The sequence below is a fragment of the Oncorhynchus tshawytscha genome, linkage group LG10 (assembly GCF_018296145.1).
Source record: "Oncorhynchus tshawytscha isolate Ot180627B linkage group LG10, Otsh_v2.0, whole genome shotgun sequence".
NCBI classification, from domain to species: Eukaryota; Metazoa; Chordata; class Actinopteri; order Salmoniformes; family Salmonidae; genus Oncorhynchus; species Oncorhynchus tshawytscha.
The window spans coordinates 17,238,652-17,264,416 of record NC_056438.1 but is presented as its reverse complement, the minus strand read 5'-3'; the positions used below and the strand labels follow the sequence as shown (position 1 = coordinate 17,264,416).

The following is a 25,765-nucleotide window of genomic DNA, read 5'->3' as shown; positions in this document are numbered from 1 at the left end:
CACTATGAACAGATAATGCAATTTTATTGCGATTTTGTATTACTGGACAAAATACAGCAATGTGTTATACAGCCAATGAAATAGTGAATGCCATTATGTTGCCTTTTTCAACACAGTCAACACATGCATCACATACGAAACCAGCAAAGTCTTTACATTCAATGAAAAGAGCATGCAATAGTCCTCAATGTGTCCTTGTTCATCTTTAAAGGACCCCTTCTCCAGTGAAAGCTTCCATAAAGGTAAATATCTCACTTTCCTTTCTAGAAATCTGTGATTCATACTCAATATAACTATTCCACCTTTTTTTTAACAATTCATTATTGTAATAATACATTATAAGTGTTAACATTAAGTTGAACAGTCAGTTGGCAAAGATGATCTGCAGCAGGAGTCGTTGCCATGGCCACTTAGGTGACTTTACATTCAGCTAATCGCCATGAGGCATAACATGGTCCCAGTTTTATTGGCCATTGTCACGTAGATGGTCTTTTCTCTCAGAAGCTACTTTTATCATGGAATATTAAAGCAGTTCAATGGAAACAGTAATAGAAAGTGAAACAGAAAAAAAGTAATTATTTTGACAAATGTGTCCAAATCTTAAAACAAGGAAATATTGTGCCTTTCAACAAAATTCCTCAAACCAGTTTTCTATTTGTAAAGTTAAAAAATGGTTTTCCCACAATCCTGTCAACAGTAAGTGACTAGAGGTGGCAGAGCCAACATCAACAGTACCTCAGACTCACAATCCAAATGGCTTCATGGCGTTTGCCTGCATTGGCTCTTATTCACTCCTTCTTTATCTGTAACACTGTAAATAAGTCAAAAGAACCTTAAAGCAAAGATTGTCCTCGGAGCTGCACACATTCCTATGTGTATGACTTTACTTTCTTAACTTTGGTATTGAGGTTCGGTCTTACAAAAAATATTTCCGTCGCTCTTACGTTACAGTAGCAAGGACATACCGGTAGCTAGTGTTTTAGGCCCCCCAACCCTTAACAACAGGGTTCTGAACATAGAAATATCATTTATAGAATTCATTCTAATTCTATGGTTCCAACCAAGGAGCAGCAGATTGACAGAAGTGATGTGAATAATAGACAACCAATCTGCCCTTCCTCTACGGCTGAGTCTCAAGTGACACCCTATTTACCAGAGCCCATACAGTGCAGTGCACAACTTTTAAACCTCCACTATGGAATAGGGTGCCAATTGAGACTTGCCCCATAGTCTTTAGTGAGAGCTGTAGTTATGACAACACGTCCAAGACACAACACAGCTTTTTTAATCAATCAATAAATCGAAAAACGCTGAGATCCGAGAAGAACTCTTCCACCTCCTCTTCCTCCCTCCATCGCCCTCCTTCCTTCCATCGCCCTCCCTCCTTCACTCCTCACACACAGACTCCCCCAGGTCCACAGCTCCCCCTCTGGTCAGGCGCCGCATCTTGCTGAAGTCGTGGTCCGTGCGAAGGTAGGAGAGAGAGGGGCCTCCCTCACTGTGGCTGGCCAGGTCCTGAGGCTGTGTCTGGGTGGGAAGGGTCCTCATCTCCCCCCCGGACCTCCAGTAGAGGGTGTAGTCCTGGGGCTCGGAGACGCCGAAGGTGGAGGCACAGAGCCGGGCTAGGGCCTCGCTGCTCTCCCCGGCTCTCCACTGCAGCGTCCGCACAGCACTGCGCTCGCCGTCCTGGAACAGTACCCGAACACACCTCTGTACAGAGAGAAACACATACAAGCAAAGATACGCACACAGGCATACACACACACACACAAACAAACAGAAACACACACTCAAAATGAGTTACAAAATGTATAATCTTGTTAACTCACATAAACAGCCTTTATAACATAGCCGTCAGAAGACTCACGAAGATTAGAGTGCTTCAAAATAATATACTGTCGTCCATTCATTTAAACCAAACTAACTCAATACTGTAAACAGTACATAATACACCAGGACGTCACCCGGGATACAAGTCAGTATTCGATGTCTGAGGATGTTGGGAGATGAGGTGGAAACCGGCCACTAGGGGCAACAATGAGCGCTGTTTCGGTTGTGGACAGGGGTGGCGGATGGGCGTAAGCATCTGCCTCTGATTCCAAAGGTTGCATGTTTGAATCCAGCGATAGAAAGTTCAGAGTTAATGCCTAACCTTAAGAATTCAGTGTTAATGCCTAACCTTAAGAATTCTGAGTTAATGTCTAACCTTAAGAATTCTGAGTTAATGTCTAACCTTAAGAATTCTGAGTTAATGTCTAACCTTAAGAATTCTGAGTTAATGTCTAACCTTAAGAATTCAGTGTTAATGCCTAACCTTAAGAATTCTGAGTTAATGTCTAACCTTAAGAATTCTGAGTTAATGTCTAACCTTAAGAATTCTGAGTTAATGTCTAACCTTAAGAATTCTGCGTTAATGTCTCATTTGAACCCTAACGTTAAAAATTTGGAGTTAATTCCGAAACTTAACCTTAAACACTTTGAAATGTGAGGTTTGGAACAACTTTGAAATTTGACATTTGAGAAACACAGATGAAAGTCTAATTCTGACGTGAGACTGTGAGAGCTAGTAGTATACAGAGCCTCAATGGGCTACTGTTCGTTACACAGCATTACATACTGTAGGCGATACACCACAAATGCACATTCCTCAATATAAATCAATACCAATCAGTTTCAAAATATTCTACAATGAATACAGTCCAACAGTCTTCATGCATTGCCTTAATATTCAAACAAATTCAACACTTTTACTTTTCTACTTTAAACACACACTTTAAACACACGTACACAGCTCCATTAAACCACACTGTCCCTTCATCCTAACAAAACGAATCCATACACTTACACAGAAATAGCCTACACCAAAGTACAATAATATACATCTATACTACATGTAAATACAGTGTGCCACAACCAGTCGAAACATTGGGTATATACTATATTACATAATAGGAGAACCACCTACAGTACCACCTGCCTCCATATAACACAACCTGCCCATTCCCAAACACCCTTTATTAAGACTCTCACATACCGGACACAGTCAAATCAGCAAGTTCCCCATGAACCACATCATTAAACAACATTAAAAAGCTGCAACTTACAGAGTCACTGAGCTCCTCACTGTCCGTGTGCATATTGTGTTTGCTCTCCTCTCTTCAGTGGGTTGCTGCTGCTCAGTACATTTCATGCTATCTGACCGCCCACTTCTTCATAGCACTTAGCTAGCTCACTGATCTCCCTCAGTGGCGGTACAGCAAATCTGCTGGCGGGTGTGTGGTGTGTACGTGTGTTTTAGCTAGCTGCTATTTGAAGAGAGTGAGTAGCCCACGTGACTGACTAGCTAACTACAGTGTTTGTACCATTTCATGTAGTGAATGGTCATCATTTGGGGACGAATCAAATACTAGGACAAAGGAGGGGGTTTTAGCAAGCTGCTATTTGAAGGGAGTCAGTATTCCTCACATCACTAACCAGCTATCCACCATACTATGTTAGCTGGTGAATGGCGGTCATGATTCTGGCAAATAACAAGCACAAGGAGGGTGCGTCTGTCTGGAGTTATAGATGGGCGGGGTTTGCTCTTTTGGGACTATTATTTTGTCATCTCAATCCTGTGCAGCTGAAGTATTTGAAAGAAAACACATTTAAATCCAGGCTATTTAAATCCAGGTCTGGTGTCGAGTGGCGTCTCAGAATAGGGTGAAGCTGCCCCTAGACACTGATCTTGGGTCAGTTTGGCAGTTTCCCCACTAATGCTTATGGTTACCCAGGGGAAAACGTTACCCAGGAGCTAGTGTTTCACCTGGTTCTGTTGTCTCTCACGGTTGCTCTTGGCTTCCAGGCTGCGTCTGCGGCCCCACTCCCTCAGCCCGTCCAGGGCCTCGCGGGTCAGACCTCCTGGGGGGACTTGGTCCCCCTTCGCTTCAGGGCTCTGGATCAGACAGAGGCTGGCATAGACACTGGTCAGGTAGTAGCCACCTGGGAGAGTGGGTGGGGGCACAGCTAAATGTCAATACAGTGACTGTGAATGGCATCTAAATATCCATCAAGACCACAGTTATGTTGTCTTCATTATCCGCAATGTTATTTTAGAGGTAGAGTGTATAAAGGAAAAGGGTGTAGTTTGTAGTGGTGCCCTCTCCTTTGGGGTGGAGAGGGTAAACCAGCTACCACATAACGTAATGAGAACCATATGTTTCTTAGAGCTTGGTGAGTGTGGTTGTCCTAGGGTCATTTAGCATACAACCTTCCCACAACGTTCTGGGAATGGTGCAGGTTAGTTGCTTGGCTTTGGAACATTCGCAGCACATGTAGCCCTTTACACTCATACCCGAATACGGGTTGAAAACGGCAGATTTGAGCACTGATAAGCTCCTAAATTGGAACGCTGTGGGTGTACAATAACATGCTATACATGGGTTTTGACTGACAGATGTTCTGAACTTGAGCTCCGCGCGCGACAAGTTGTCCCCATCCCTTCGCTAATTGGGCTACTTTTACACATTCTTTGTTGTCTGAGGGAGGGAAATGCTGCAAATTGAGAGGACTATGTATTTTGAAAGACGAGACGTTGAGGATTATAATAAATACCACTGATGTGATCCAAGCAAGCCAAACACCTGTGAGTCCAAATGTGCACTTCACTCATGTCATATACAGTGTCAATGTTTCTGATGAATATGTTTGATGTGGTTACAAGATGACATGGCGTCATACCCTGGGTTGTTCTGAACAGTATGAGTCTCTGATTTGTTTATTATGACTCCATTTTGCCGCATGACTCCTTTCTATGCGCACCAACAGTACGATCCGTTTCTCTGAATGGCCTTGTGAAAGCCTTAGGCTGCCATTACACAACGTTGTGTAACCCCAGCCTAACACTTTAAAATCATATTTTATAGCTTAGGTAGTCATGTTGGCAATAGAACAAGCTCTGAAATGATGCCCAGCTGACCCAGACCATTTTTGGATTGCGCAAACAACAACAGTAATTGTGTGATGGCAGGGATGTAGGGCTGTGTTCCAAAGAAAACAACTAAAAGTGTGATTGCTCTAGTTCCTCAACAGCACAGCTTGGAGAGCTCAAAATAGCAGCTTGTAGTTGAAGACTCTTCTTTGAGTCATAAAAGTACATTGAAATTGCTTAGGAACCGTGCACACTTTGGGAGAGGTGTGTGGCCACTTTGAGACTCCAGTTACTCCTCTCACTCAAACCCATGTCATGTTTTTGTCTCATGTTGTGCTTACCCCACATTTTCCAGGAATAATCTTATCATAATCTTCTCATTTTACTGTATCCACAGGATTTTCAGATTTCGTTGTTAACAAATGCAGCAAAAAGTACAGTAAATGTAAAATACACATCAACAGTGTAATGTCTTGTGTCAGGTGAACTGTGTACTCACCTTTGGTCTAATTATTTTCCCATTATCTCCAAACTGTTCCCTTTCAATTGCGACCATTACACTGCATATGCTTTCATATTTCTTCTGTAAGAAACATTTCAATTTAGCCCTATCCATATAGGCCAATTCCCACAAGTGTAAAGGGTTCGGGAGAGGCGAAGGTCGAGTCATGCGTCCTCCGAAACCCGTCAAACCATGCTGCTTCTTAACACCCACCCGATTAACCTGAAAGCCAGCAGCACCAATGTGTCAGAGGAAACACAGTTCAATTGACAACCGAGGTCAGCCTGCGGGCGCCCGGCCTGCCACAAGGAGTCGCTAAAGCGCGATGAGCCAAGTAAAGCCTCCTCCCGGCCAAACCCTCCCCCAACCTGGACAATGCTGGGCCAGTCATTTGGCAGACGCTCTAATCCAGAGCAATTTACAGGAGTAATTATGGTTAACAGAACTTTTCCTAAAAGTTAAAACATTGTTACATTTAATTTCCATTTTGGTAATATTCTAGGAATATTCTCCAACTGGTTTGACGTTGGGAATGTTCTCAAATTTTTCCAAGAACGTTAAGAAACAAAGTTCTTCTGTGGGAATTTCAGTGCATCCGCATAACGTTTCCTAGAGGTTCCCTCATGGTTCTATTTAATGTCATGTTCTCAAATTGTTCCGAAAACGTAAAAAAATGTTTCCATAAAAACTAGAAGAAAACTTTAGTAACGTTCAGAGGAACATTCTAAGAATGTTATTTCAAAACATACATTCCGTTCTCAGCATCAACACAACTCTCCCTATCCTCTATCTTATTAAGTGTGTTCAGGTGTGTTGGCTGCGCCCACTAATTGGCCGCACCTGATCCTAAAGATGTTCGCCAGTGATTTAAAAAAAACTTTTACGGTTGAAAGGCAATATCCCAAGTGTAAATACAGTAAAGTACACACTCTAAAAAATATGTTTTGAGTAAAATAGTTGTTTTTTTAGAGACAACTACAAACTCCAAGGAGTAAGGCAGTGAAGGACTTGGTCTGATGTCATCGGCCCCTTGCTTGAGGAACAATAGAGGAGCAAAAGTCCCCCCCCCACTTGTGCTATGTCATGCCTTTTGTTAAGTAAATTAGCTTTGTATGCGTAAAAAAACTTGGCATGCTAGCTCCATCCTAGTAGCGTAGTGGACTAATTCCATGGATCAAGAACAGAATATTATAGATTTGAATCTCACGGACACCGTGTCACAATAAAAATAAACGTGTTTTCATGATTAATGCCTAAGGAAATGCATTTCCATGTGTCCTATCTGTGCTTGGAGTTCAAAACAGTTAACCCCAAATAAGCTAGCAGTGTTATTAAAAGTCTTATTGATACATTCAGTTAAAGTGTTGAGGAAGTTATTCAAAAACCTCCAAATAATCTAGCATTTATGTTCAGTGTTAATAAAACCTCCCAGGAAACAAAAATGGCACCAAATTTTGCCATAATACTGTTTCGACTGGGAAGCATGCGGTAAGCTTTAAGGTGGAAGGGATGTAAGCTATAAGGGGTGTAGGCTATAAGGGGTGTAGTTAGGGTGTAGTTTGGGTATAGTGCGTACCCTCCCCAGTGAGCCAGGAGGGCTCTAGTAGTTCCATCATGTACTCCACCTCCAGTAGGATCTGAGGCGTGTTACACATCACTATCACATAGGACAGCGCCGGCAGGAAGTCCTCAGAGCTCACTTCCTGTCCTGGGAGCAGGAAGAGGATGGTACAAGACAGCTTTAACAGATTGATTGATTAATAACAGTTGATTGATTGATTATGACAGTTGATAACAGCTTCTAGATTATAACAGGTAAATAAATGGTGTTCTTAAAATGTTTCTATTTATAATAGATAATCACTGGCTGTGGTTACTTTATTTGACGTTTAAGATTAGGCAAATTGAAGGCCGACTCACCACCATCGTGGAGGGCCCCCATGGCCTGCTGGACCGACTTGCAGACCTGCAGCAGCAGCAGCACCTTGTCTATGGGTGAGTGGGTGCGCTGCATGAGGCCCAGCTTCTGCCTCACCCTCTCCACTCCGCGTGTGTCGGGCACGCCCACCAGCACTCCGAGGCGTTCCATCGCCCCCTCTTGGCAGGCCAGGAGACTAGAGGCCAGGTGCTGGGTGGAGCCGTCCTGTCTGTGGAGGGAGAGGAGGGCCTGGTCTAGCAGCACCCTCAGAGGTTTCAGCACACAGCCAAACATGGCCTTCTCCAGGGCTATGTCTGCATGGGGGAACACATACATAGGTACGCACACACGCACACACACACGCATGAGCATGCACACACACAAACAAACATGCATAAAACACACAAACTCACACATACACACACTCACACATACACACACACACACACACACACAGTAGTAGTTGAAGATTATAAGGAAACATATTGTATGAAAGATTTACTTTATTTCAGATTACAAACATTTATCTAAAATAACAACGTACCAGTTCTGTACACTCATATCACACACAACACATACCCATAACACAACACAGACCTATACACACACAACACACACTCATACACACCCATACACACAACACAACACCCACTCATACACACACTACACATACCACCCACTTGTTCAGTCAGGAAATGATTAATCATTACTGAGGGACAGGGGGAAGTGGAGGGTCACAGGATTCCCTGACTAGGCTGACATTGTCCAACACACATAAAGCTAATGTCAGCTCTACATCAATACCCAGTCCTCGTCCTGCCTCGCTTTCTTCCTCTATTTCTCTCTCTCCCCTTCCATCCCTCTCTCCATATCTCTCTCCCCTTCCATCCCTCGCTCCCTTCCTCTCTCTCCTGCCATCTCTCTCTACCCCTCCCTCCATCTCTCGCCCCCCCCTTCCTCCCTCTCTCTCTCTCTCTCTCTCCCTCCAGCCTGAGAATCGTGCTGCTCTTCAAGTGCGCGTGGGACTGTGATATCTTTGAATGATAAACGATGAGGGAGAAAAAAATTAAAATGCCTCCACCGACGCAAATGTGAGTGTGGAGTCCACTCTACTCTCTCCAAAAGCTTCAGCACACACACACACACCAACCATCCCCGTAGACCCCCCGAAATAAGAAATATCAATGAATGAATGTCTTATATCTCCCATCCAGCAACGTACAGAGATATTTGGCAGGCTAAATGTGATAGATGTAGTTCTCTGGCTTGGCTAGCAAAGCTTTATAAATCCTAGAGACAATATGAACTCATGGATGAAAAGCTACCCCCTACGCAGTGATAATACCTTTTCACTAAAAGCCTCTGGACAGTCTGTCTGAGTCTCATCTAAAGCTAGCCTGTTGTTTCCATAGATCTATGTCTCTCTCTATGGGTTTACTGTGTTATTATACATCCTGTCAAACCAATAGACAGTGGTGGTAATGCTTTCCCCAATTGACATGCTGATAATATCGAATAATATTTGTTTTATAGTCTGTAGTGAATATTATATGGGCTTGCTTTGCAGCATTTAAAAGTATTTGTAATGTCCTGTGTATCGTATCAATCTGTTTTGTGTGTTTGAAGCTGAACACCTGAAGTTACTGAAGATCCTGCCCCTTCCAAATTCCTGCCTCTCCTCAGTATCTCTCCCATTCTTATGATATAATCCTCTCTCTCTTTCTTCCTCTATCCTCTTTTTTCCTCCTTGCATCCTTAGGAGGTGAGAATGGTGGTACCTTTCTCGTTGTCGGGCACCAGGGTCTCTAGGGGGGGCGACAGTTCTCCGCTGTCCAGCAGGAAGCTCTTGGCCTGGGACAAGAAGCACCGCAGCCCCTGGAGCACCGCCAAGGAGGTCTTCGGCGAGGAAGACGATGATGAAGAGGCAACCTGGGTCAAGACCCCTCTCAGCTCCTCTTTCTGCTTCTGGAGGAACTCCTGGACCAAGGAACCAAACGCAGACCTCCAGAGACAGAGAGTTTGGACATTGAGGTTTTCCCACCAAAAACATGATGAATTTACATGACACTACACAATTCCACGGAAGCCATGTTAGCTCCCTATGGGCAATATCAACCAATAGCATTTAATTTAGAAATTTTAAACACTGCCACGTCAATTAATGTGTAGGATTAGAACAAGACCCCCCCAAAAAAAAAAAAATCGCCATGAACAGACAAATTGAATGTTCAAATGCACAAACATGGCATCAAGTTTTCCCAAAGTCTCTCTCTATATTTATAAGTGGTTTTGCTGACCTCCGTTCCCTGGATAGCTCCTCCACCAGCCTAGCGAGCCTCTTCTCTGGAGCAAAGAAACACACAAACGCCGCGCTCATCCTCTGCAGGCCTCCGTGACCCCCCCGAGAGCGCACCAGGGGCGGGCGGTGCTGAGGGTTGGGGTTTGGTTGTTTGAAGAACTGGTCCTCTGCTTCTGCTCCTGGGTCCTCTTCCTCCAGACTGCTGAAAGAGCTGCTGCTGTCCAGTTGGGCCAGAGAGGGGGCTGGGTGGCCCTCCAAGGCCAAGCACGCCTCTTCGATGCTGGGCTCCTCTGGAGCAGATGGGTCCTCCTCTACCTCCCCCACTGGAGGATCTGTTGGAGCCTGGGGAGAGACGGAGTCAAGGTCATATCTTTATACGATGCATCAGCTGGTCAGTGTGTTGACTGGATGTGTGCTTTCAGGAGAGAAAGAAAGGGAGTTAGGAAAAGAGAGAAAATAAGACAGAGGATAGAGACATACACTACCGTTCAAAAGTTTGGGGTCACTTAGAAAGGTCCTTGCTATTGAAAGAAAATGGTCGATTAAAATAACATCAAATTGATCAGAAATACAGTGTAGACATTGTTAGTGTTGCAAATGACTATTTTAGGCTTTGCGCTGTTCTGTGAAAGGATTAGTACACAACGTTGTACGAGATCTTCAGTTTCTTGGCAATTTCTCGCATGGAATTGCCTTCATTTCTCAGAACAAGAATAAACTGACGAGTTTCAGAAGAACTGACTTTGTTTCTGGTGATTTTGAGCCTGTAATCGAACCCATAAATGCTGATGCTCCAGATACTCAACTAGTCTTATCAAGGCCCGTTTTATTGCTTCTTTAACCAGAACAAAAGTTTTCAGCTGTGTTAACATAATTGCAAAAGGGTTTTCTAATGAACAATTAGCCTTTTTAAAATGATAAAGTTGGATTAGCTAACACAACGTGCCATTGGAACACAGGAGTGATGGTTGCTGATAATGGACCTATGTCGATATTACATAAAAAAATCAGCCACAATAGCCATTTACAATATTAACAATGTCTACACTGTATTTCTGATCAATTGTATGTTATTTTATTGGAAATGTGCTTTTCTTTAAAAAACAAGGACATTTCTAAGTGTCCGCAAACTTTTGAACGGTAGTGAATATCACAAAGGGACCCTTACTGCTGGCGGTACAGGCACAAGGTCCTCATCCTCGGCCGACATGGGGGACAGTGCAGGGGTTTTCCTCAGGACGCCAGCCCCAGGATGGACCTTTCTGTGCGGTTTGGGACTGGGCTGGAGGGGTGTGGGCTGGAGCCTCTCCTGGTCCTTGGGGTTCTCCGGTGGGGGCAAGGGGAATGACCCAGCCCCCCCTCCACCACCTCCACAACCAGACAGAGTCATGGAGCTCTCTGTAGAGACACGGACCCTCATGCTGCGTTTGAAGCGGTGGCGTTTGTGGGACGCCCCCGGGATCGACTGTTGCGGCTGCTGTTGCTGCTGGAGGGAGAAAGGAGGTAGGAGGTAGGTAGTTGTCCCTATACCGACTGATTCAGGGTCAGATAGATATGTTTTCACTATCCCCAATGGTTATGGTTAGGAATTTTGTAGGGAAAACTGATCCCAGATGTGGTTAAAAGGTAGACTCTGCAAGGTGACATCTTTAAAAACTGGGATGACTTCCCACTTACAGCCATGTTGATGTCTTTATAAGTCTATACCTCCAGCTGAAGGAAGCCAAGTAAACTGAATCAGGGTAAGACATTATTTTTATTCCCCCAATGGTTATGGTGAGGAATTGTGGTGGGCTAATCTGTTCCTAGAGCTGTGCTTAAGGGCGACTACCTCAAGCTGGAGAAAGAGAGGGTTAATGAAGCAGAGAGACTCCTGTCTGCCGCGGGACAGCAGGTAACACAGGTCCTGGGACAGACCCGCCTTGACCTGCATAGCACTGGTGGGCGGAGTCTTGGTGGTAATGGGTGAAGCCTTGATGGTGGGTGGAGCCTGTAGATCCCCAGGTCCATTCTGGGTGTCAGAGAGTGAACTCCAGAACTCTGTCGGGTTGTGGGGAAAAGAAGAAGAAAGACAATGTTTCCCGGTCCAGATTCTGGTATGTAACATTTTCATACTGTAGTGTTCAGAGGATAAGTAATTGATTCACGCCATAAAGTGACTGATATTGAAGTGCTTTGAAGACCATATCCTACTGTGCTAAACATTTAGGCTCAGTCCAGAAACAACCCCTAGACACATTATGCTCCTTTTCAAATCAAACCAAATTGTATTTGTACAACCTTACCGTGAAATGCTTACTTACAAGCCCTTAAACAACAATGCAGTTCAAGAAATAGAGTTAAGAAAATATTGACAAAATAAACTAAAGTAAAAAATAAAATACCAAAAACTAAGAAAATATTGACAAAATAAACTAAAGTAAAAAATAAAATACCAAAAACGAGGCTATACACAGGGGGTACCAGTACCGAGTCAATGCAAATTGGAGTGGGTCTAGGGTTTCCGGGATGATGGTGTTGATGTGAGCCATGACCAGCTTTTCAAAAGAACTTCATGGCTACCGACATGATTGCTACGTGGCGGTAGTCATTTAGGCAGGTCACCTTCGCTTTCTTGTGTGTAGGTCGCCCCATCCCCCCATCCCACAGTCTAATGTAATGTTGATGTTGGATATTAATTTGAGCCAGTTTGCTACAGCAGGAAAATAATCCTGAAGCAACAGGAAATGTGAATTATTATGTGGATTTTAATTAATGGACATTTTCTGTAGGGTTTGATATATTTTCCATAGGGAAAATCAATTCTGACATTTTAAAGCCTTTATTAAACCTCAAATACACAACAAGTTTGCATTTCCTGCTGTGCAGGAACATACTCAGCAACAAAACAGTGATCAAATTAAGATCCTACATCTGTATCCGTTGAATGAAGCCCTACCTAATCCCATATGGGAGATGGCCTCCAGCTTCCTGTGGGTGGAGGCCTGAGCAATGGCTTCTGGGAGCTCCAGTGGAAAAGGCAGCACATCCCTGGAGACAACACACACATATTGAGGTTATTTATTATCAAATAACACAGTGTGCCGTAGTGGGCTAGAACAGCATGGAGGTGCCCTGTTCTGTAATGAGAGTGCCATTACAGCGTATTTACAGTCTGTGGACAAATTAGACCAAAGCAGTGTTATTGACAGGTAGATGGGGTAAAGGTAGTGGTAATCACCTGCTGATGCAGTAGAAGGCCACCAATCGGCAGAGGTCTGGGAAGCTGAGGGCGGAGCTCTCCAAGGCAAAGGCTGGGGATAGGACAGAGAGCATTTGACACCAATCACAGCTTTGTAACATTTGGGAGCACCCTTCACAGATCCAGGGAAAGGATAAAGTAAATAAGGGGGCAGTTGAAATCGGTGAGGGGGCACAATTTTTGGGAGTTCCTGCATTGGAATTATATTGAATTCTGCTTATATCACGCTATACCATAATAAACATAAAGCTAAAATGCTGAGACTCCTAGACCAGTGAGTGCTTTTGAAGTGACAGTTTGGCGTGAAATCTGTAACTCATCTCCGCTGTGCTGTATCAGCACAATGGACAGCGACCTACACACTGAAGAAAGGCCTGTTAGGCAATGAATATAGGCTACAAGATAGATAGGCTGTTTGAAATAGGTGAATTATCCTATGTGAATGCATCCGAATACTAGTTCCTTACCACAGTACAGTGCATTTGAAATGCTCCTTGCTGGAGGATTCCTAGCGAATCCTTTGGTACCATCAATAGCATTCTTCCAGTTAGAATATCCACCTTAGGAGAAGGCCTTGTCTGCGTTAGCATTGGATCCAACACAGAACTTTTGACATGGAAACCAAAATGCCGCATCTGCAGTAACCGAGGACTCCAGCCACTTTCTTCCTATGAACCAGTTGCTATTAAATAAACGTTTTTTGGGCAGAAAACCTGAGGCTAGGGTAGGATTCTAGGCTAACCTGGGCTGGCTCCTCTGTCCCTAGATAGTCAGGAACAGTCGGGGAAGGGGTAGTGGAATAGCTGGTGCCCGGCAGCATCATCCCTGCTGGGTTTGGCGGCGGCCTTGGTGGTTTGATTTCCGATATCCATCATGGCGGTGGCAGATTAACTGGCTAGAGCTCTAGGGTAATAACACAAATGTCTTTTAAAGCTAGCTAAGAAGCTAACTTAACTCTGTAGTGATGAGGCAGGGTTGAGTGAAGGAGCTTCAATTGTAAACTTGACCGGGTTCTTCTAAATCCAGATAAAATATTACAGATGGAGGCGTATCTCATTTTCCACATAGCCTACCACAGATGAGCAGCGTTCCCCCCCGCTTTTTATGAAAACCCAAAGGAGACATACCTAACCACCCAGTGGCCTTTCATAGCCCTGATACAGCGCTGATACTGATTTTGCGCCAACCTGTCACTCAATCGTTTATTTAGGGGCATAAAACTACAACTGAGGTGGCACAAGCTTCAATTGAGGGGGCTAAGTCCCCTTTTGTCCCCTCGTGGAGCCGGGCCTGATCTTTCATTGATTCACAGTGGATGTTGATCACATGCAGTACTGTGTGTGACTGAAACTGTTCAAGTGTTTTATTGTTAGTTTAGAGCAGTGTTTCCCAACTCCAGTCCTCCAGTACCCCCAACAGAACACATTTTCATTTTAGCCCTGGACAAGCACACCTGATTCAACTTGTCAATTATTTATCAATCCCTCAATGAGTTGAATCAGGTGTGTTTGTCCAGAGCTTCAGGTAGCCTAGCGGTTAGAGCGTTGGGCCAGTAACCTAAAGGTTGCTGAATCGAATCCCTGAGCTGGCAAGGTAAAAATCTGTCGTTCTGCCCCTGAACAAGGAAGTAAACCCACTGTTCCCCGGTAGAGCGTCATCGTAAATAAGAATTTGTTCTTAACCGACTTGCCTAGTTCAAGAAAAATGTGTGCTATTGGGGAAACTTGAGGACTGGAGTTGAGAAACTGTTTCATTGTTAGTTTAGAATGTTGGTGTAGCCTACATGTATGTGTACTCACTGGAGTCTTCCTCACATATGAGACACTCCTTAATGGAGGATGCTGCTCGGTCTGCGGTCACTCTGACACACAACAACTTCCTCTGGCTGGAGCTGCACTTACGCACCAGGAATGTCTACACACAGGGGCCAGCCATAAATATTGACAAACATTGTTAAACAAGTACTTATGGAACTGTTCAATAAGAACTGTCATTAACAAGTAAGTAAGAGTATGCTAAGGTTGGGCTTTATTAGGGTTCTTTGTGAACACTTGGGGTGAGGAACTGTACAGTAAGTTCCTGACTGTCTTGTATACTACTCTATTGGAAAGCTATACTAAACAGATACAGTTCACCTGGCAGTCAGGTTTAGTTAATTGATTAATTGATGGAATGATCTGATTGGCTTTCCCCTCCTCACCCCGACAGGTTCTCTGAGCAGGATATAGAGGGCGGAGTCAGCATTGATGGACAGCTGCAGCCAGACGGGGTGTGTGTGGAGGAGTCGGTCCAACACACTGAAACTCCGCTGGGACCCTAGATCCCCCTGCATCTAGATAGAACACAGGAAGGGGTCAATGTATAACACACAGACACAGACACACCATCTCTCTTGTCTCTCTTGTTTTTCCCCCTCTCTCTTCCTCTCTCTCAGAACTGCAGGCTGGATGTCACAGTGGTGACATTGTGTGGGCTGCCGGAGAGCGTTGCGAGCATAGCAGCAGATGGTTGCCTTGGTTACAGAAGCCTACACATCCTACCAGGCATTCCCACTCAGTAAGAACACCACCCTCTCCCAACACGAGGCGATACACACACCACACACACACAAATACACACACCAGGAGTGCAGGGAAACTACTGGCAAGGTGAAGTCTTCTTTTATATTTCTAGAAAGTATCGTGACTTTCTCTCTTGCATACAAAACAAACAAAGTGTATTTATACCGGCACTGGTAATTCCTCTCCACTGGTTAACAATACAACACCCTCCTCCCTCGTATAGACAGTCAGGTGAGCTGCAATTCTGAACAGGAACGCGTCTTTTGTTATTGTTTTCTTTGATGACTTGATGATGACAACATTTGTCAGAATAGGAGTCAGCCAAGTAGGAGTATTCACTTAGAAACAAGGAAGATAACACAATGATCAAATGTTCAAATGTTAATGTTGTCTAAACGCCTTTCTAGAAAATAAAAAATGTTCTCTAGTGAGAAACAAGTCTGAAATGACAATAAACACTATGATTAGCCAGAGGTATAATGAGAACTCCAAGTCTCAGTAGTATAATTCATAAAGGTGTCACTTTGCCTCCCGAGGGACGCAGTGGTCTAAGGCACTGCATCGCAGTGCTAGCGGTGTCATTAGACATCCTGGTTCGAGTCCAGCTCTGTCGCTGCCGGCCACGACCGGGAGACTTATGGGGTGGCGCACAATTGGCCCAGTGTCGTCCGGGTTAGGGGAGGGTTTGGCCGGAAGCAATGCATGCTGACACGGTCTCCAGGTGTACGGTGTTTCCTCCGACACATTGGTGCGGCTGGCTTCTGGATTAAGCGGGCGTTGTGTCAAGAAGCAGTGCGGCTTGGCTGGGTTGTGTTTTGGAGGACGCACGGCTCTTGATCTTCGCCTCTCCCGAGTCCGTAATGGAGTTACAGCGATGAGACATGACTGTAACTACCAATTGGATACCACGAAAAAGGGGGTAAAAAAAAGTGTTTCACTTTATCATCATAACCTATCTTTATTCATTTAGAGCCAGGTGTTTCTCCCAACCACAATAGCAGACTAGGAAAAAGTCATGAACCTACTCGATTCCCTGGTCTTTATAAACTGATTTAACATGGTAATAGAAAACACACGTGACACACACACACACACATCCTGTGCTCTCTATAACTAACATAAACAACCTCCCACCTCCAGTGAGTGTGCAGGGCAGTGTAGGGGTCACCCATACTTACTTCCAGGTCTCCCTTACATAAAACACCACACAGCCCACACACACACACACACACACACACACACACACACACACAGACTTATGTAATTCCCAGAAAGGGAGAGAGAGACTGAGAGAGCAAGATAGAGAGGGAGAGAAAAAGTCTGATATGCAATATCTCTAGGAAGAGAATGTAATAGATGTTTGTCTTGTTTGTCAGTTACATAGACTTGTAAAGGAAAACATGTGTTATGGTCTTGAGGACAGGCAGGAGGCAAAGGATAAAGTGCAAAATGTGCAGTTTCATCCACAAAGTAATGGTTGTGATGGTAGCTGTGATTATGGTAGATAAGAAATTCAGCAAAATGGGCAACAAATAATTACAAAAACAAGCAAAAAATTAGCAAAAACAAATTTCTCCAAAGAAATTAAAATGGTAAATGGACTCAATCCAGCAATCCGGATTCACCCTAATGGCATAAGAATCAGGCACCAAATTATTTCCCCAACACTTTCCCTGGCTGCCCCTGCTCTTGCTCCACAACAAATGTCCTATGTGTCATCACAACTGTTGGAGATATTTCAACAAAATTATTTTGTGGTAAGTTGATCAAATTTGACATTTTGAAAAAGTTGTAGATGCATTCCAATGAAGATAGATCTATAATTAAAACACATATATATGCAAGTAGGAAAGCCTTACGTTTGGAGTAAAGTAGTAATATGTTGGATGAGTGTGTTGGGGGCACCTCCCTCCCCCCCAGGGATAGTTACCCCTTTATGGTTATGAATGTGTTTCTACCTGTCAGTTAGTGCTAGTTTATGCTAACTTGCTAGCTAGCATCTTCACTAGCAATAAATGCTAGCCAGCTAGATAGTTACCATAAACTGCTAGGAGTGCTAGCTAGCAACCTTACTACCAGATTATCTGATGTAAAACACATAAAAAAAGATAACTTAATGTCAGTTGTAAATGTTTCCACTAGTCACTGATAGCTTTAGAGTTAATGTTACTTTATAGCCTTTTAGCTATTAATCCCAGTACTTTAAAAAAACGCAACCTTTCTAAAAACAAGATTTCATACAATACCTACAAAACTGTTAACTGTAGCCATTTTTTCCCCTTTATAGTTTATATACCTCAGCATGAACTTCATCCACATATACCCACTTTTTCCCCCAAACTTTGCTTTTTTGTGTCAGACGTTAGACATTGTTCCTGGGGGGGATAGTTACCCCCTAGTACCCTATTGTCAGGACAAAATACAGCCTACCCCATAGTTGGCCTATCCACATAGGGACACTCTCCCCATCAAAGCTTACAGAAAAATGGCAAACCCATGTACAAATACCTTGAGACTCCATTGGCAAAACCATTGCCTCAACAAGCATACCACCCTGCATCCCACTGCTGGCTTGCTTCTAAAGCTAAGCAGGGTTGGTCCTGGAGGGGAGACCAGATGCTGCTGGGAGTGCTGTTGGAGGGCCAGCAGGAGGCCCCCTTTCCTCTGGTCTACAAAAATATCCCAATGCTCCAGGGCAGTGATTGGGGACATTGCCCTGTGTAGGGTGCTGTCTTTCGGATGGGACGTTAAATGGTGTCTGGCCTCTCTGTGGTCACTAAAGATCCCATGGCACTTATTGTAAGAGTAGGGGTGTTAACCCTGGTGTCCTGGCCAAATTCCCAATCTGGCCCTCATACCATCACAGTCACCTAATCATTCCCAGCTTACAATCGTCTCATTCCTCTCCCCTGTAACTATTCCCCAGGTTGTTGCTAAAAATGAGAATGTGTTCTCAGTCAATTTACCTGATAAAACATAACCAAAATGACAGAACCCGCGGGGAAACAGGGTTAAGCTCTTCTGAAGCAACTGTGAATATGCGAGCGGAGCTCTAAAAAGCGGCAACACAACAGTCGCATGACAAACACAAGGGCTGTGTTCAGTTCAATTAAATGTTTGCTAAGTTGCGTGACGGTCTGTACTGAACTACACGTTTCCCCCAAATGTTCTTGAACAGACGTTAAGGTACGTTAGAGAGGAAGAGGCAAAGCAAGAGGTTTTACGCCACCCAATATCTGTCCATGAAAATAAGCCCACGAAGTGAGGAATTTTTGTATGAAGGTCAATGAGTGTCAAACTGGGTTTACAAAAATTTTAATTTCTAATTGGCTATGTGAGGCTTATTGGATCTAATATACTGTATGTAATAGAAGTAGCGTATTGGTTAGGTTGTTACAAATGCACTGATATAAGTGGACAACTTAATATATGAGTTGTGCCTGTTGTCATAGAGATAGAGGACCACATTATGGATATAACCCTTGGGCTCCTGTGTGGCGCAGCGGTCTAAGGCACTGCATCTCAGTGCTAGAGGCATCACTACAAACGTACTGGTTCAAATCCAGGCTGTATTGCAACCCATAGGGTGGCGCACAATCAGCCCAGCGTCATCCATGTTTGGCTGGTGTAGGCCGTCACTGTAAATAAGAATTTGTTCTTAACTGACTTGCTTAGTTAAATAAAGGTTAAAAAGAAATTTCAAGCGTTGACATTGCCAAGGATGGCTTCCACCATTTTAAAGTAGTCAACTGGATGGGGATTGTTATGAGTTGGGAGCAATCAGCCAATAATGTTTAGGCATTTCCATCGAAAAGGACCCATGAGCACCAACATGTGAAGTTCATAGGAACATATCAAATTGGGTGTCAAATGAAAGCTAAGAGTCTATATTTTATGGAAATTAATTGATACATAAAACAATCCATATGAATTAAGTGAAGACTTTGATTTCTGGATAAACAGATGGAAAAGTGGTCTTAGAAAACATCTACCAGAAAAAGTACCAGAAATACATCAAAACACAATCATGTTGATGTAAAGACCCCTGCTAACTAATATCAACACATATTTAGTTTGGGAGAAATTGTTTACCTTCTGTAAGTTTAAGAGATATTGCCTTGTGCCTTGGGTTTGCAAAGGGAGGGTATATTACAGGAAACTTTCTAAGTTTACCATTAAACTACCAGAATGTTGCCATCTTTCATGGATTTGGGGTACTTCAGATTATCACAGGTGTCTGCAATTATCTCTGGCCCTCTGTGTGGTCTTATCACATGTAAAATATATCAAATAATTGAATGAGATGATAAAAAATATATACAGCACCTGTCAAATGTTTTGACACACCTACTCATTCAAGGGTTTTTCTTAATGTTTTACTATTTTCTACATTGTAGAATAGTGAAGAACACAAAACTATGAAATAACACATATGGAATCCTGTAGTAGCCAGAAAAGTGTTAAACAAATCAAAATATATGTTATATTTGAGATTCTTCAAAGTAGCCACCCTTTACCTTTATGACAGTTTTGCACACTCTTGACATTCTCTCAACCAGCTTCATGAGGTAGTCACCTGGAATGCATTTCAATTAACAGGTGTGCCTTGTTAAAAGTTAATTTGTGGAATTTCTTTCCTTTTAAATGTGTATGAACCAATCAGTTGTGTTGTGACAAGGTAGGGGTGGTATACAGAAGATAGCCCTATTTGGTAAAAGACCAAATCCATATTATGTCAAGAACAGCTCAAATAAGCAAAGAGAAACGACAGTACATCATTACTTTAAAACATGAAGGTCAGTCAATCCAGAATATTTCAACAACTTGGAAAGTTTCTTCAAGTGCAGTTGCAAAAACCATCAAGCGCTATGATGAAACTGGTTCTCATGAGGAACGCCACAGGAAAGGAAGACCCAGAGCTACCTATGCTGCAAAGGATAAGTTCATTAGAGTTACCAGCCTCAGAAATGAACAGGCACATCTCAACATCAACTGTTCAGAGGAGACTGAGTGAATCAGGCCTTCATTGTCAAATTGCTGCAAAGAAACCACTACTAAGGGACACCAATAAGACTTGCTTGGGCCAAGAAACACTAGCAATGGACATTAGACTGGTGGAAATCTGACCATTGGTCTGATGAGTTTGAGATGTTTGGTTCCAAGCAAAGTAGGTGAACGGACGATCTCCGCAAGTGTGGTTCCCACCGTGAAGCATGGAGAAGGAGGTGTGATGACACTGTCAGTGATTTATTTTTCGAATTCAAGGCACACTTAACCAGCATGGCTACCACAGCATTCTTCAGTGATATTCCATCCCATCTGGATTGCGCTTAGTGGGACTATCATTTGTTTATCAACAGGACAATGACCCAAAAGTCAGGTTTGTAGGCCTCCTTGCTCGCACACACCTTTTCAGTTCTGCCCACACATCTCCTATAGGATTGAGGTCAGGACAAAGTGATGGCCACTCCAATACCTTGACTTTGTTGTCCTTAAGCCATTTTGCCACAACTTTGGAAGTATGCTTGGGGCCATTGTCCATTTGGAAGACCCATTTGCAACCAAGCTTTAACTTGATGTCTTGAGATGTTGCTTCAATATATCCACATACTTTGCTTTCCTCATGATAACATCTATTTTGTGAAGTGCAGCAGTCCTTCCTGCAGCAAAGCACCCCCACAACATGATGCTGCCACCCCTGTGCATCATGGTTGGGATGATGTTCTTTGGCTTGCAAGCCTCCCCCTTTTTCCTCCAAACATAACAATGGTCATTACAGCCAAACAGTTCTATTTTTGTTTCATCAGACCAGAGGACATTTCTCCAAAATGTACGATCTTTGTCCCCATGTGCAGTTGCAAACCGTAGTCTGGCTTTTTTATGGCAGTTTTGGAGCAGTGGCTTCTTCCTTGCTGAGCGGCCTTTCATATTATGTCGATATAGGACTCATTTTACTGTGGATATAGATACTTTTGTAACTGTTTCCTCAATCATCTTCACAAGGTCCTTTGCTGTTGTTCTGGGATTGATTTGCACTTTTCGCAACAAAGTACACTCATCTCTAGGAGACAGAACGCGTCTCCTTCCTGAGCGGTATAAACACAATTGTCCCATGGTGTTTATACTTGCATAATATTGTTTGTACAGATGAACGTGGTACCTTCAGGTGTTTCGAAATTGCTCCCAAGGATGAACCAGACTTGTGGAGGTCTACAATTTATTTTCTGAGGTCTTGGCTGATTTCTTTTGATTTTCCCATGATGTCAAGCAAATAGGCACTGAGTTTGAAGGTAGGTCTTGAAATACATCCACAGGTCCACCTCCAATTGACTCAAATTATGTAATTTAGCCTATCAGAAGCTTCTAAAGCCATGACATTATTTTCTGGAATTTTCCAAGCTGTTTAAAGGCATAGACAACTTAGTGTATGTAAAGTTCTGACCCACTGGAATTGTGATACAGTGAATTATAAGTGAAATAATCTGTCTGTAAACAATTGTTGGAAAAATGAGTTGTGTCAAGCACAAAGTAGATGTCCTAACCGACTTGCCAAAACTATAGTTTGTTAACAAGAAATTTGTGGAGTGGTTGAAAAACTAGTTTTAATGACTCAGACCTAAGTCTATGTAAACTAGTTTTAATGACTCCAACCTAAGTCTATGTAAACTAGTTTTAATGACTCAGACCTAAGTCTATGTAAACTAGTTTTAATGACTCAGACCTAAGTCTATGTAAACTAGTTTTAATGACTCAGACCTAAGTCTATGTAAACTAGTTTTAATGACTCAGACCTAAGTCTATGTAAACTAGTTTTAATGACTCAGACCTAAGTCTATGTAAACTAGTTTTAATGACTCAGACCTAAGTCTATGTAAACTAGTTTTAATGACTCCAACCTAAGTCTATGTAAACTAGTTTTAATGACTCAGACCTAAGTCTATGTAAACTAGTTTTAATGACTCAGACCTAAGTCTATGTAAACTAGTTTTAATGACTCAGACCTAAGTCTATGTAAACTAGTTTTAATGACTCAGACCTAAGTCTATGTAAACTAGTTTTAATGACTCAGACCTAAGTCTATGTAAACTAGTTTTAATGACTCAGACCTAAGTCTATGTAAACTAGTTTTAATGACTCAGACCTAAGTCTATGTAAACTAGTTTTAATGACTCAGACCTAAGTCTATGTAAACATCCAACTTCAACTGTATAAAAAATGATATATGAAAAAATGATACATGAATACATGTTTTAAAAAGTAATTCAAGTATAACATTACCAACGTTATGCTAAATTGCCATAGATTTTATGTTAATTACCCAAATGACTGAAGATTACAGTAACCTTGGTAAATCACATATCGCTTTGCAAACCTACCTGTGCCTTGTAATTCCCACATATCTTTAAGATATTTTCTAATTTCTCTCCCTCACGAGGAGGATAATGAAAGGTCACAGAAGTAACAAGTAATTGTAGATGTGTGATTTTACTGATATCAATTTTGTTTATGTATTATTAAGTGATTAAAACCAAATTGGTAATGACATTACCAAAAATTCAGTAACGGAATTACTGCAACTGAATTGGTTACAATGGGAAATCATAATTTTTTACAAACCACAGTCATCTGCTACTGTCCTCCAGTCTTAATTTTGGCTCTTTTTTTAGATTTAGTCTAGTCTTAGTCATTTTGACTAAAATATCATGAAGTCTTAGTCACATTTTTGTCATTTGAATAATGGTTTAGTCAAGTTATTGTCAAAATGATAAACAGTGGGCCATTTTGGTCGACTAAATGCTCTTTGTTTTTAGTCACATCACATTTGCATTGCCTCATGAACCTACAGTGCACTCAAAGTATTCAGACCCCTGGACTTTTTCCACATTTTGTTACATTACAGCCTTATCTAAAATTGATTCAATCGTTTTTTGTTTTCCTCATCAATCTACACAGTACCCCATAATGACAAAGAAAAAACTGGGTTTTTGAAATTTTAGCAAATGTATAAAATAAAAAAAACATCACATTTACATAAATATTAAAACCCTTTACTCAGTACTTTGTTGAAGCACCTTTTGAAAGCTTTGAGTCTTTTAGGGTATGACGATACTGTATTTGGGGAGTTTCTCCCATTCATCTCTGCAGATCCTCTCAAGTTCTGTCAGGTTGGATGGGGACCGTCGCTGCACAGCTATTTTCAGGTCTCTCCAGATATGTTCAAGTCTGGGCTCTGGCTGGGCCACTCGAGGACATTGAGACTTGTCCCGAAGTCACTCCTGTGTTGTCTTGGCTGTGTGCTTAAGGTCATTATCCTGTTGGAAGGTGAACTTTCACCCCAGTCTGAGGTCCTGAGCATTCTGGAGCAGGTTTTCATCAAGGATCTCTCTGCACTTTGCTCCATTCATCTTACCCTCCATCCTGACTAGTCTCCTAGTCCCTGCTACTGAAAAACAACCCCACAGCATGATGCTGCCACCACCATGCTTCACCGTAGGGATGGTGCCAGGTTTCCTCCTGACGTGACGCTTGGCATACAGGCCAATGAATCTTGTTTATCATGGTCTGAGAGTCCTTAAGTGCCTTTTGGCAAACTCAAAGCGGGTCGTCATGTGACTTTTACTGAGGAGTGGCTTCCATCTGGCCTGATTGGTGGAGTGCTGCAGAGATGGTTGTCCTTCTGGAAGGTTCTCCCATCTCCACAGAGGAACTCTGAAACTCTGTCAGAGTAACTATTGGATTCTGGTCACCTCTCTGACCAAGGCCCTTTTCCCCGATTGCTCAGTTTGGCCGGGTGGCCAGCTCTAGGAAGAGTCTTGGTGGTTCCAAACTTCTTCCATTTAAGAATGATGGAGGCCACTGTGTTCTTGGGACCTTCAATGCTGCAGAAATGAATGTCCAATCAATTTAATTTACTACAGGTGGACTCCAATCAAGTTGTAGAAACATCTCACGGATGATCAATGGAAACAGGATGCACCTGAGCTCAATTTCGAGTCTCGTAGCAAAAGTTATGGAAACTTATTTAAATAAGCTATTTCAGTTTTTCATACATATGCAAAAATGTCTAAACCTGTTTTAGATTTGTCATTATGGGGTATTGTGTGTAGATCGATGAGGCTTTTTAATTGTATTTAATCTATTTTAGAATTAGGCTGTAACGTAACAAAATGTGGAAAAAGTCAAGGGGTCTGAATACTTTCTGAACGCACTGTATAGTAAACATAAATCACTGACTTCCATGTGCACAAACATACATAGCCTTGTCCTACCAACATATTTTTCAACATAATGTCTTATTCTTTTCCCAACAGCAGACATATGCCAAATATAGAATATATAAGAATTATCTGGCCATGTAAATTCAGCCTACATAGATATTTCACTTTACACATAAAACAAACAGGCCCACACAAGCGCAGCGAGGGAGAGAGAGAGAGAGAGCGCGAGAGAAAGAGTACCACAATCACCAGATGGTGTCGCAAAGTAGTATGGGGATGCACCTCCGTCACTCGCTCGCGTCATTGCCTTTGTTAACAACGTTCCACAGACGCCTCAGCCACATTGGTGTCCAAAAGTAGAATGGGAACTAATGACTGTTTCGCCCAGTGAGTGCTGGAGTCGAGTCACTAAACCTAGATTCCAAATAGAGTCCCAATGGTTGGGTCACAAGTCGAGTCACGAGTCCCTATGGCTGAAATCCAAGTCCCAGTTCTTAAATCTGAGTCACTGGGTCCACATTAACAAATAAAAAAGAGATTGTGGTACTACCAGTCAGATATAGTGTCCTAAGGGGAATGTAGTCAACAAATGGTTTGCTATCCCCTTTCCTTTCTTTCTGTGGCACCAAATGTTTGCGTATAGACTACTGATACTGTTACCAGGGCCATGTTCTGTTGCAGAAAAAAAAATTGAATAGAGCTGACGTTATTCCTTATTCAACATATCAGAGACATGTTTGTTCTTCATAGCATATTTATATCTGAACGTTCCAAAACGTTACGTCCTGCTGAACACGCCCCAGATTGTTAGCAATAGCTAGCTAATTTTTATTCTACCTTTTATTTAACTTGGCAAGTCAGTTAAGAACAAATTCTTATTTTCAATGACGGCCTAGGAACAGTAGGTTAACTGCCTTGTTCAGGGGCAGAACGACAGATTTGTACCTTGTCAGCTCGGGGATTCAATCTTGCAACCTTTCTGTTACTAGTCCAACGCTCTAACCACTAGGCTACCTGCCGCCTAATGAGGTAACATGACTGGTGAACAAGGTGTAGTCTAAACAAATGGTTAACGGTCCTGTCCACAAGTAGCCAAGTTTTAGGGAGAGTAAAACAT

General features: G+C 42.7%; 1 protein-coding gene across 1 annotated transcript; it reads right to left on the bottom strand.

Moving 5' to 3' along the window:
- Positions 1 to 982: 982 nt before the first annotated feature.
- On the bottom strand, positions 983 to 25,052 carry rin1b (Ras and Rab interactor 1b). Its single transcript, XM_024434531.2, has 13 exons — positions 24,931 to 25,052; positions 15,070 to 15,201; positions 14,669 to 14,783; positions 12,849 to 12,921; positions 12,567 to 12,658; positions 11,460 to 11,668; positions 10,797 to 11,114; positions 9,627 to 9,970; positions 9,108 to 9,331; positions 7,332 to 7,643; positions 6,988 to 7,119; positions 3,806 to 3,981; positions 983 to 1,710 (listed from the first exon to the last, which is right to left on the bottom strand). Exons 2-13 carry the CDS (start codon positions 15,199 to 15,201, stop codon positions 1,387 to 1,389), a joined length of 2,451 nt encoding a protein of 816 aa, XP_024290299.2. The 5' UTR covers positions 24,931 to 25,052; the 3' UTR covers positions 983 to 1,386.
- Positions 25,053 to 25,765: the final 713 nt, after the last annotated feature.

Excerpts from the sequence above, each read along its gene's own strand:
- rin1b (XM_024434531.2), bottom strand. The coding sequence starts at position 15,201 with ATGCAGGGGGATCTAGGGTCCCAGCGGAGTTTCAGTGTGTTGGACCGA. Across the intron at positions 11,115-11,459 it reads CTCTCTTTCTCCAGCTTGAG|CAGCAACAGCAGCCGCAACA; the intron begins GTAGTCGCCCTT and ends TTCTCCCTCCAG. Across the intron at positions 9,332-9,626 it reads GAGCTATCCAGGGAACGGAG|GTCTGCGTTTGGTTCCTTGG; the intron begins GTCAGCAAAACC and ends CTGTCTCTGGAG.